Source organism: Piliocolobus tephrosceles, chromosome 13 (genome assembly GCF_002776525.5).
Source record: "Piliocolobus tephrosceles isolate RC106 chromosome 13, ASM277652v3, whole genome shotgun sequence".
Classification (NCBI taxonomy): domain Eukaryota; kingdom Metazoa; phylum Chordata; class Mammalia; order Primates; family Cercopithecidae; genus Piliocolobus; species Piliocolobus tephrosceles.
In genome coordinates, this window is record NC_045446.1 from 109922271 (window position 1) to 109934000 (window position 11730).

Genomic DNA, 11730 nt, shown 5'->3' on the forward strand with positions numbered 1-11730 from the left:
CGCCTGGCTAATTTTCGTATTTTTAGCAGAGACAGGGTTTCACCATGTTGGTCAGGCTAGTCTCAAACTTCTGACCTTGTGATCCACCCTCCTTGGCCTCCCAACGTGCTGGGATTACAGGCATGAACCACCGCGCCCAGCCTACCATCTTAACCATTTCTAAGCATACAGTTCCACCTCCCCTATCTTTGATTTTATGTAGTTGATTTTTTTAGCCTAAATATGGAACTATGTATTTATTCCTGTTACATTTTATCTTGTTGGTTTGGGTTTCCTGTTAGAGCCCACCAAATATTTTCTAATCCTGATTCTGTGGTCTACTTTTATGTATTGCTTTCTGCTCTCTGCTTTGAATCGCTTCCAGATTTGATACGCATCTATCCTCATTATTAGCCTAAGCTGTTGATTAAGGTCTAAAACCATACTCAATTTTTTTCTGTGTCACTCAATGCATTGGATTTATTGGGAAAACTGTCTGAGTTTGGTAGTTGAGAAATCTGAGCTGTTGCCCTGGTTCCGGTTCTCTGAGGCTATGTGTGGCCTTAGGAAGATGTTTTCCCCTCCAAGGTTACACTTCGGTGTTGGACTCCGAAAATAATGCTGCTGGCCATATGTGTTCTGTTCTGTTCTGGTTTTTCTGCAGTGGCAGCCATCTTCCAAAGATGGAGCCAGGGCTTGGAAATAGAACATGTTCAGGTTTCTGTGGATGGGGATGCCTGTGGTTTGTTAGGTGTGAATAGGAGGTTAGTTTATGTCACAGTTTCTCAGTGATTTGGATCTGTTAAATGTATGATCCTTCAGTACCTACTATGTGTCAGACACTGTTTTAGACACTTGGGCCACAAAGATGAACAAGATATAACAACCCTGGCCTCTGGGAGCTCACAATCTCATGAGGGAAACAGACACATAAACCACTGACTAAAAAACGTAGTAGGCTGGGCACGGTGGCTCAAGCCTGTAATCCCAGCACTTTGGGAGGCTGAGACGGGCGGATCACAAGGTCAGGAGATCGAGACCATCCTGGCTAACATGGTGAAACCCCGTCTCTACTAAAAAATACAAAAAACTAGCCGGGTGAGGTGACGGGCGCCTGTAGTCCCAGCTACTTGGGAGGCCAAGGCAGGAGAATGGCATAAACCCGGGAGGCAGAGCTTGCAGTGAGCTGAGATCTGGCCACTGCACTTCAGCCTGGGCGACAGAGCGAGACTCTATCTAAAAAAAAAAAAAAAACATGGTATGTGCTATAAGGGATAAGAGCTGGGTGCAGTGGCTCATGCCTTTAATCTCAGAACTTTGGGAGGCTGAGGCTTGAGGCCCAGAGTTCAAGACCAGCCTGGGTAACATAGTAAGACCTCATATCCACAAAAAAGAAAATTAAAAAATTAGCTGAGCATGGTGGCACATGCCTGTAGTCCCAGCTACTCTGGAGGCTGAGGTAGGAGTATTGCTTGTGCCCGGGAGGCAGAGGTTGCAGTAAGCTGAGATCGTACCACTGCACTCCATCCTGGAAAACAGAGTGAGACCCTGTCAATGAATGAATGAATGATACAGAAACACAGAGGAAGAAATCCTTTGTTTTCCTTTGGATAAGCTTCTTGGAGAATGACATTTAAGTTGGGTCTTGAAGGGTAAGTATTTTCTAGGTAGAAGAGGAGGAGAGAAGGGCCTTTCAGAGGGAACAGCATATGCAAAGTCCCTAACACAAGATCAGGCTCTGCTTTTTGGGGGAGTAGTCTAGCGTGTCTGGAACCCAGCTCTGCAGTTTAAAAGCCTAGCCATCAGCTTATCTCACTCAATTCTCACTGTATTCCTGGGAAGGGAATGAAACAAGAATCATGACCTTGTTTTACCACTGAGGCATCAGGAAGTCCCTGCTTTGACCCAGTTCACATAGCTTGGTGGCGATGGAGCTCAGGCTCGAACCCCAGTCTTCTGACTTCCAGTCCAGGACTCTTTCTAAGTATACCCTGCTGCTCCTTCACACAGCATCTTACAGGAGTAGAAAAGTTTCTGGTGATCGTGGACCAATATTTAACACAATATAATCATTGCATCTCTTCCTTTCTCTGGGAAAGAGGAGTGCCTTCAGTACTGTTTCAAAGATGAATAAATTTAAGCATTCTAGGAATGACTGGCCAATTGCCTTAATCTGGAGCACTGGGGCCACAGCAGAGCCCCGTGAGCTAAATCACAGTCTGCAGTTCCCAGGTACCACCTTCCAGGCCTTCCTATAGGCTGGGTGGGGAGAGCTGCTCCGTGGAACAAGTCCAGTGACCACGGAAGGAAAGCAGGAACAAGCATGGCAGTAAAATGAGGGCTGCGGTGATTCCTCTTCAGCCAGATCTGGAGGGAGAAGCAACAGTATCACCAGATATGAACCTAATGCTTCCATTAGACTATGTCCCTATGTCTCCGCCCAGACACATGGGCTCGGAGACATGAGGAAGGCCATGTCTCCCAAGAAGTGCCTTACCTGAGTGCCAAAGGCTGCGCCATGTGCTACTCTCGGCCCTCTTGGAGCGCTAGGGGCCAGTCTCCTGGGAGGCTCTGGCTGGCCCCTGCACTCTAATCCTGCCTTTCAGTGTGCCTGGGAACAAGGAAAATGAGAGATACCCCTGCAGGTAAAAATGAATTTGATGAGAAGGGGAAACTCCATCATCAGGCTCCAAGTGGAGCAGGTGCATCCTCAGAATGAGATGCCTCTTGAGAAGGGGGCCACGGCAAAACTTCCAGGCAACAGAAATGGTTGATTTGTGTTGGTCAGTTTTCAAATTAATCTCTGAATTGTGCTTAGACAACTTTTTCGTGTTATGGGTCTCACAAACAACATCATAATAGCATTTACAGAAATCAAAACTGAAGACATTTTTTAATTGTCCGCAAACCTGATGACCCTCTCCAAGTCAAACTGTTATATAATACTATTTTTCTTACTTTCTAGGTCTCATTCAAATGCATATTGTCTCCTTTCTTGAAAACCCCTCTCCAAACCCCTCTCCTTGCCCCGTCTTTCTTCCATTTGACTTCCCACTGTTTCTCAGTCTCTTTTGCTGGTGCCTGCTCATCATCCACACTTGACCCTTTTTTATTCCTCATCTGGGCTCAGTTCCTTTGTGACCTCACTGGGTGCTATGACTTTAGCTACCACCCAATTGATACCTTCTGACCGAACACTTCTCCTGAGTCAAACTCATTTCCCCACCTCTTCTGAGACATCTAATTGGCATCTCAAACCTTGCATGTCCCAAGCATAATTATCTTGAGTTCTTCCCCAAGTCACCCCATCACAGCAAGTGGCACCACCACACCTTCATCGAGGAAGCCCAAACCCTAGGAATCATCCTTGATTCCTTTCTTTCCCCTGCCCGCCACATCCCCGCATCAGCCAGCCCTGTCTGCTGTCCACTTAAGTACATCCTGGCCCTGCTCACTGTGTCCACTGCCACCATCCTGTCCAGCCCACTGCCCTCCCACTTGGGCCATTGCGGCAGCCTCCCAGTTGGTCTCCCTTCCTCCTCTCTTACCCTTGCAGGTGTAAAGGCCTAAGTCAAATCATGTTACTCCTCTGCTCGGATCCCTCAGATTGACCCATGTTCCTTGGATTTAAAATTGCAGTCTTCATCACGACCCGACCAGCAGATCCCATGCCAACTCTCCATCACTACTCTTCTCTCCAGCCATACTGACCTCATTACTGTCCCTTGGCATGCAAGCCTGTCCTTGCCTCAGGGCCCGGTCTTTCCATCTGAAATGATCTTTCCTCAGGCCTTCGAAAGACTGGGTCCTCACTTTGTTCAGAGAAAATATCACCTCCCTTGAGTGGCCCCCCCCAGTCATCCTGTTTCTGATCAGCCTCAGATACTCTCTACAGCCTTACAGCGCCTTCTTGTTCTCCACAGTAATTATCTGTAAATGAAAGCACAGTGCATTTTTGTTTGCTTAGTTCTTTTTTTATGTCTTCTCAACTAGAAAAGAAACTCCATGAGGCCAGTGACTTCCATCTTCTCCAAGATTGTATTCCCAGTGCCTGGAACAGTGCCTTGCACATAGACTGTGCTTAGTAAATATTTGTTGAATTAATGAATGTGTTCTTTTGTCAAGTTTTTGAACACTACTCCTTATTAACCCAATGTCACAACATCACAATGTCACAAAGGGATTTTTTTTTTTTTAAGATAAAAACAATTTTACCTTCATCTACCCCTTTCAACACAACTATTGTGGCTGTGGGTCCTTCCCATCTTTAGCTCGCTTAGCAGATCTTTTTTCTTTTTTTCTTTTTTCTTTTAGACAGAGTTTCACTCTGTCACCCAGGCTGGAGTGCAGTCATGCAATCTCGGCTCACTGCAACCTACGCCTCCAGGGTTCAAGCGATTCTCCTGCCTCACCCTCCCAAGTAGCTGGGACTACAGGTGCCCACCACCACGCCTGGCTAATTTTTGTATTTTTAGTAGAGGCAGGGTTTCACCGTATTGGCCAGGCTGGTCTCAAACTCCCGACCTCAAATGATCCACTCACCTGGGATTAAAGGCTTGAGCTACTGCGCCCAGCTCCCCTAGCAGATCTTATATATCATCATAGCTGATCTCAAAACCAGGCTTTGCTCAGAGATCATTTTGCATCTCACCTCTTCCTCTTTCTCGGGACCCCACTGCTCTTCATCTTCTGCTCCCACCTTGCCAGCCCACTGGCTCTCAGAGATGCATCATGACGTCACGACCACACGGGAAAGGGTTACATTTGCCCATGGTTGTTTAGGACACAGCTGAGGAAAAGGGGTTAAAGCTCCAGGGAATTCTCTTAGACCCTATTCATTCATCTCTCAGGTGTTTCTTGAGCCTCTGATCCATGTTAGGAACTATGGTCATTTTGTGGCCACTGAGGACAAAAAAAAAAAAAAATGGGTGTCACTGTCCAGCTCTCAAGGAATTCATAGACTAGCAGGAGAAGGAAACATACTAAGAGGGAGTAACACAATGAGTGTCACACAACCAGTAGAGAGGCCTCCCAGATTCCAGAGGGGAGAGGGACTAACTCCATGCAAGGAAGGGAGCAGTGCACAGAGGCACGGTAACGTGAGCGCGTGGTTTGTTAGGATGCAAGTGGTATTTTGTGTGGCTGGAGCTCAGGGTACCTGGGAGAAAAGGTAAGATAGGATTGTCAGTGGCATAAGAGCAGAAAAGGTAGGCAGGAGATAGGACATATGGGGAATTCTACATCGTGCCAAGGAATCTGGACTTTATTCCAAAGCTATCTTGAGAGTTTTGAATTTGTTTACTCATTTGCTCAACCAGTGTATTTTGAGCGCATTATATATATATATACACACACACACACACACACATTCTGCATATTATATATATGCATATTGCATATATGCATGTGCTGCACAGTGCTGGGCGCTGAGTGTACTGTATTTAATAAATGACTATTTTGCTTGCTGTTATAGAACCAGTAATACAGGAGGCCCAAAGGAAGGTTGTGCGGCAGCTCCGGTCCTGGAGAGCTATGTGAATAGGAAGTTTTATTTTAGCAAAGAGTGAAAACAATTCTGCTAATAATAGGTATATGTTTAAACAAATCATGGTATATCCATTTAATGTAATATTATGTAACCGTTAAAAATGATATTTATAAGCCTAGAAGCATTTATGATGTTCCTTAATAGCACAGGAGAAATATTTATGGTGCTCACTGGAAAAAGTGGGATAGAAGTCTACACAGCGTGGTATATATCCATGAAGAGAAACAATTATAAAAAAGATCATAAAATATACAAAAATACTAATTATGACTTCCTCTTGGTAGGGTGATTTTTCCACTACTTTAGACTTTTTCTGAACCAAAATCTTTGCTTTTCTTCCTCTTTTTTATTTATGCATTTATTTATTTTTTGAGACAGGGTCTCGTTCTGTTACCCAGGCTGGGGTGCAGTGGCACCATCAGGGCTCGCTGCAGCCTCTACCTCCTGGGCTGACGCGATCCTCCTGCCTACAGGCATGTGCCATTATGCCTGGCTAATTTTTTTTGTATTTTTAGTAGCAATGGAGTCTCACTGTGTTGCCCAGGCTGGCTTGAACTCCTGAGCTCAAGTGATCCTCCTGCCTTGGCCTCCCAAAGTGCTGGGATTACAGGCGTGAGCCACTGTGCCCAGCCACCAAAAGACATTTCTATTAAGCACATATTTACTTTTTCAACCCAACATTTATGGTAAAAGTTGAGGGTGTGAAAAAACAAGAAAGACAGCTGTCTAGCTGACATACTTTAGGTGTTATCTCTCCTGAAGGGCTGGGCTAGTGGCATGACTTCTGTCCTAGGGAGTCCTTTGGGATCCATGCTGGTCTCTTCTTGGTCCCTTGGTCCCTGGAAGGATGTAGCAGCTTCCATCTGAGGGGGAAGCCCGGGCATAGAAGCATGCGGTGGAGTGAGCTCTCCGGTTGGCATGGCCAGCTGTCCTCCCCACAGACTCTGATTTGCTGTGCAACCTCAGACAAGTCAGCCTCTCCTCCAAGGTGACCCTTTACCTGGCTGTCATCACCCTGGAGGAGACTTTCCAAAGACGTTTCCAGGAAACAGGTCGAGGAGGAGGATCCCAGCCACAAGAGAAGCAGGTGCTCTTTTTCAAAATAGAGCTACGCGCGTCTCAACATCCTAGTTTTTTTCTAACCTTCAGCCTCTTTGAAACCTGCTACCAACTAATATGCATATATTTTTATCTTTTCTAGGAAATGATCGAAATGGCCTAGATTTCAACAGGCAGGTAAGAACTTGGGTCAGAAAGAAACATTTACACTATCAATTTTGGGCATCACCTATACTATCTGGTATGGAGGAAGACAAGGTTAAGTACAGTTTGGGGGTGTTTATTCATAAACACCAAGCTTTCAGGATCAAAGGACCCTGAGCCCAACCTCCCACCCCAACCCATGAGCCAGTGTTGGGGTCTCTTCAGTATCCTCTCAAAAAAGGGCTAATAAATGGAGCACCTGTTTGGGGTAAACTTTATGCCAGATGTGGTCCAGAAATCTAAGACAACAGCTCTTTTCCTGTCAATGCGTAGCCCGAGTTGTCTCTTGGGTGAGGGTTTGCACGAATTGACTGTGTACAGAGGAATTGATGGAGCCACAAAGGATGAGGTGCCTGGATTGCCACAGAGAATTCCTGATTTAAAGTAAGAAGCTAGAGAACATAACAGGAAACAGACAGGCAGAAATAGCTCAAAAAAGAGCAGGTAACCAGGCTCGGGGGCAACATAGACATGCGCCTGGTGCCTTGCAAGGAAACCAAGTTGAATGAGGTTAGACTTAGTTAGGAAGGGCTTTGGGCAGAAGCAGGTGGTATTGGAAAGATCGCAGGACAGATGGATGTACATGTGTAAAGAGAAGGGGGATGCCAAGGTTGAGGACTTACCCTTGAGGTTGGAGGCTGATGGGAAGATGGCGGGGTAGGAGGTAGGACAGGGTGTGATGTCAGAAGCAGATGGTGGGAGTGGGAGAGTTTGTTTGGAGGAGAAAGGCTAAGCTGGAGCCAGGCAGGGAGCAGTAATGGGAAGTCCTAGAGTGAGGGAGCGGTGTGAGAATTAAACACAAAGTTAGAAAGCCTGGGTTTTCGTTCCATTTCTGCCACTAACTAGGTGTATAACCTTGATCAAGTTATTTAATATTTTTGGTCTGAGTTTTCTCAACTGAAAAATTAATTCATTCCATAAATTTGGCAATGGGGGAGTACTTGCACTATGCCAGGTATGGGAACACAAAATTAGGGCATGATCTCTGCCTTGAAGGAGCTCAAAGTCTAGTATAAGGACAGGGTGGAATGTCCTTAGAGAGAGGGAGAGGGAGAGGGCGAGACTGACTCTTAAGTGGATAATTACAATACAACCTCATTTATGTTTTACTAGAGGTATGGAAAAAGCATAAAATCAAATAGAAATAGGAACAGTTAATTCTTCCCAGGAGCTCAGAGCAGGCTTCATGGAGGAGGTGATATCTGAGTCTGTCTCTGAAGGATGAGTAGGAATTTTTAGTCAGAGAATAGTGACATAGAAAGGGAGATGGCAAGAAGGAAGGGAAAGGGGTGCATTGGATAATCACTAGGAATCCTCCCCTAGATTCTGATATCCTGAGTCCAGATTTAGATGGAAGTCTAGGATGGGGGCTGGAGGTCAAATGCAGACATAGGTTCTTCTCCTCCTTTATCTACAGAGTGATTTGAAGTCACTGTCTTGTTTTTAAGACAGGCTATCACTCTGTTGCCCGGGCTGGAGTGCAGGGGTACAGTCACAGCTCACTGCAACCTTGACCTCTGGGGCTCAACCAATCCTCCCACCTCAGCCTCCCAAGTAGCTGAGATCACAGCATGCACCACCATGCTTGGCTAATTTTCTGTGTTTTTTGTAGAGATGGGGTTTTGCCACCTTGCCCAGGCTGGTCTTGAACTCCTGGGCTCAAGCAATCCTCTCTCCTCAGCCCGCCAAACTGCTGGGATTACAGGTGTGAGCCACGGTGCCTGGCCTGAAGTCAGTATTAACATTTCCTAAAAGGCTGTTAATTCTGGGTACATTCTTCGCAGTCAGAGAGAAGAATAATGTTGAGTCCTGAGCCAGCACCTTTTAGGAGGCAAATTCTGCAGTTTTATTCATCAGGAAGGCTGGGGAGTTTGCTAACAAATGAAAGCCAGCTACCCTCCCTTTACACCTGAGACCTAAAACAGAGATAGGCTTCAATTAAAGAGAGATCTAAGTTAGCTACAGAGAGGAAGGACTTCCAGCCAATGCAGTTTATTAAAAACTACCAAGGGAGGGAGACTGTAGAGTCAGCATCTCACTCAAGGTCTTTAAATGTGAGACAGGTTCTTATCTCAGAGATAGTTTGGTCAGGTTTGCTTCAAGGGCAGGAAAATGGAGGAGATTCCCAAGGATTCTGTCATCCTGATGGATTCTGTGATCCTGATCCTAAACAGGCTGGGATGTGGCCCGGGCCCTGTGCTTTCTGCCCTGAGGACTCAAGATTCCCCAGCCCAGGGCCCACCTCTCCTGGCCCCAGCCCCTTGGACGAGATGCATGGGGAGGAGCCTCTTCCATACCAACACACGGCAAGGCCAGCCTTGCTGGGAGGTGGCCAGCTTCACAGGCCCCATGGGCTTAGCTGCCCATGTGATTTGTCGGAAGCTTGAGACACACTTGTGCTGGAGATAAGGACGAGGGCAGCCCCTCTGACCCCGGGAGGCCCCTGAGCCTTGGAACATCTTTGGGGTGTGGTTTCCCCACCAGGTGGCTGCTGTTGGGAGTTTGTTTCCCTTGGATGAGCCTTGTGGGGTGGGTTGTTCCCTCCCTTTTCCGGGAGGGGTTTGGATTCTCATCACTGACAAGAACAGACATGACAGATCTTTCCTTTAAAGAGGGTGGAGGGAATTTTGGAGGAAGACACACTCTGCCCGGTCACGTTCATTTACACACTCAGGCTGGAGCTCTCCTCTGCTCACACTCACGCCAGCTCACGTGCAGGCCAGTGGGTGGGCACCCAGGACTTCCCAGGCCCCCGCTTGAGGGTCACACCCTCACACTTCACAGCAAGAGAAGCAAACTAAAACTTGCTGACCGCCAGGCTCGGGGCAAGGCGCTCCTGGCACTGAATCTCCTTTAATTCTCACTCTAAACCAGTGAGGTGGGTGATACAATCCTCATTTCACAAGTAAGAAAACTGCCTCCCAGGCAGCCCCGTCTTTTTCAGAGAAGGATTTGAAAGATTAAATAACCTGATGAAGGTCACACAATTGGTTGACTGGCTGAGCCAGTATTTGAGCCCATATCTCTTTGACTCCAGAGCCCATTTTTCCCATGAGGCCTTGCTGCACCTGCCCTGCTCCCTGCATCCGCACATCATCCCTGGGGAGAGGCCTGGGAGCCAGACATTGAGTGTGACCTCACCATGACTAACCTGGGAGGTAGAGGGAGTAGGGAGGGGAAGAATGAATGGTTGTGTAGGAGCAGCCTCTGCATCTGACACAGACAAGGGGTTGGCAGACACAGGGGAGCAGAGAAAGAGCCACTGCCCTGGGTGAAGCTCCTGTTGCAAGGCCCCAGGCCAGTTGGTGCAGCCAGATTCTGGGTAAACCACAGTCCTGAAGTTGCATGAGCAAGGAACGCTCATGGCTCATTGGGAAGTTTCCACACTGAGCCTGTTAACTTCCTGTTCCCAGGAAGGCAGACTGAGTCTGTTTGGGGGATACCTGTGGGAAGGTCAAGGGACCCAGAAACAAGGCCAACCCTCCATCCCCAGGACAGATGAGACAGACTTGAGAAGCAACAGGCTAAGGCCCTGGATAGGGACTCAGAAGTCCTGAGTTCCAGTGCTGTCTGTCCCTCACTAGTTGCTGCCTTATACAAACCTCTTCTTTCTGGGGTTCTGTTTGCTGGTGAATAAAATGGAGAGGCTTGGCTGAGATGCTGTCTGAGGCCCCAGACAGTCTGCATGTTACGGTGTCATTACTTATCTCTTGCCATATTTTGGCTGATTAGTTGGACTCTTCCACTCGACTTTCATTTTATTTTATTTTTCCATTGAAGAGAAATGAGGAAGAAAGTCACCTTTGAGCTGTAGAGAGTGAGGGGAAATATGTCACGTGGACTTTTTCCAGCCTTTATGACTGTATGTGAGCCAGTGAAAAGAATCATTTGAAATCTAGAGGCCGAAACAGAAGGACCCAGTAGGCTGGATCTGGGACTGTCCATTCAACCTTTGAATATGCAGCCGTTCTTAAGCGCTGGATAGAGAGGTGTCCATTGTAAGAAGATAAATTGCAAAGATGTGTTCTGTGAGAGACATGAGAATGCTAAGCTCTACCGAAGGATATCACAGAAGAGATGGTGTCTGAAGTGGGTGGTGAGGGAAGAGTAGGTCTTTGACTAGCAGAGAGGGTTGGCAAGAACATTCCAGGCCTAGGGGATAGTGAATTGTCTCCCTTGGTGGGTTAGGCCAAGCTATGAAGATGTCAAATGCCTAGCAAAGAAGTCTGGGGCTTGTTCTATGGGCAGTAACGAGCGACTAGGTGTTCTCAAGCATGACTAGTTTCATTTACTAGAAGAGCACTGGAGGGGAGTGTGGGTGAGAAGGGAAGGGAGGATGAGTGACAAACTGATGCAAGAGAGGCCGAGTGGAATGCTGCTGTAGCCAGAAATGCAAAAGACACAGACAGAGCAAGAAAGTTACGCACACAGGCCAGGCGCAGTGGCTCACACCTGTAATCCCAACACTTAGGGAGGCCTAGGCGGGTGGATCACCTGAGGTCAGGAGTTTAAGACCAGCCTGGCCAACATGGCGAAACCCCATCTCTACTAAAAATACAAAAATTAGCTGGGCGTGGTGGCAGGTGCCTGTAATCCCAGCTACTTGGGAGGCTGAGGCAGGGAGAACTGCTTGAACCTGGGAGGTGGAGGTTGTAGTGAATTGAGATCATGCCACTGCACTCCAGCCTGGATGACAGGTGAGACTCTATCTCAGAAAAACGAGAGAGAGAGAGAGAAGAAAGAAAAGAAAAGAAAAGGAAGGAAGGAAGGAAGGAAGGAAGGAAGGAAGGAAGGAAGGAAGGGGAAAGAAAGAAAGAAAGAAAGAAAGAAAGAAAGAAAGAAAGAAAGAAAGAAAGAAAGAAAGAAAGAAAGAGGAAAGAAAAGAAAGGAAAAGAAAGAAAGAAGGAAAGAAAGAAAGAAAGAAAGAAAGAAAGAAAGAA

General features: G+C 47.0%; 1 protein-coding gene across 4 annotated transcripts in view; it reads left to right on the forward strand.

The window, feature by feature from the left end:
• The window catches only part of POU2F3 (POU class 2 homeobox 3), an 83466-nt gene that overhangs the window by 24090 nt on the left and 47646 nt on the right, over positions 1 to 11730 (forward strand). For all 4 annotated transcript variants that reach the window (XM_023208062.3, XM_023208064.2, XM_023208065.2 and 1 more), the window contains one exon: positions 6729 to 6763. In XM_023208062.3, the coding sequence (XP_023063830.1) occupies positions 6729 to 6763 (35 nt within the window). The remainder of the gene's footprint in view (positions 1 to 6728; positions 6764 to 11730) is intronic.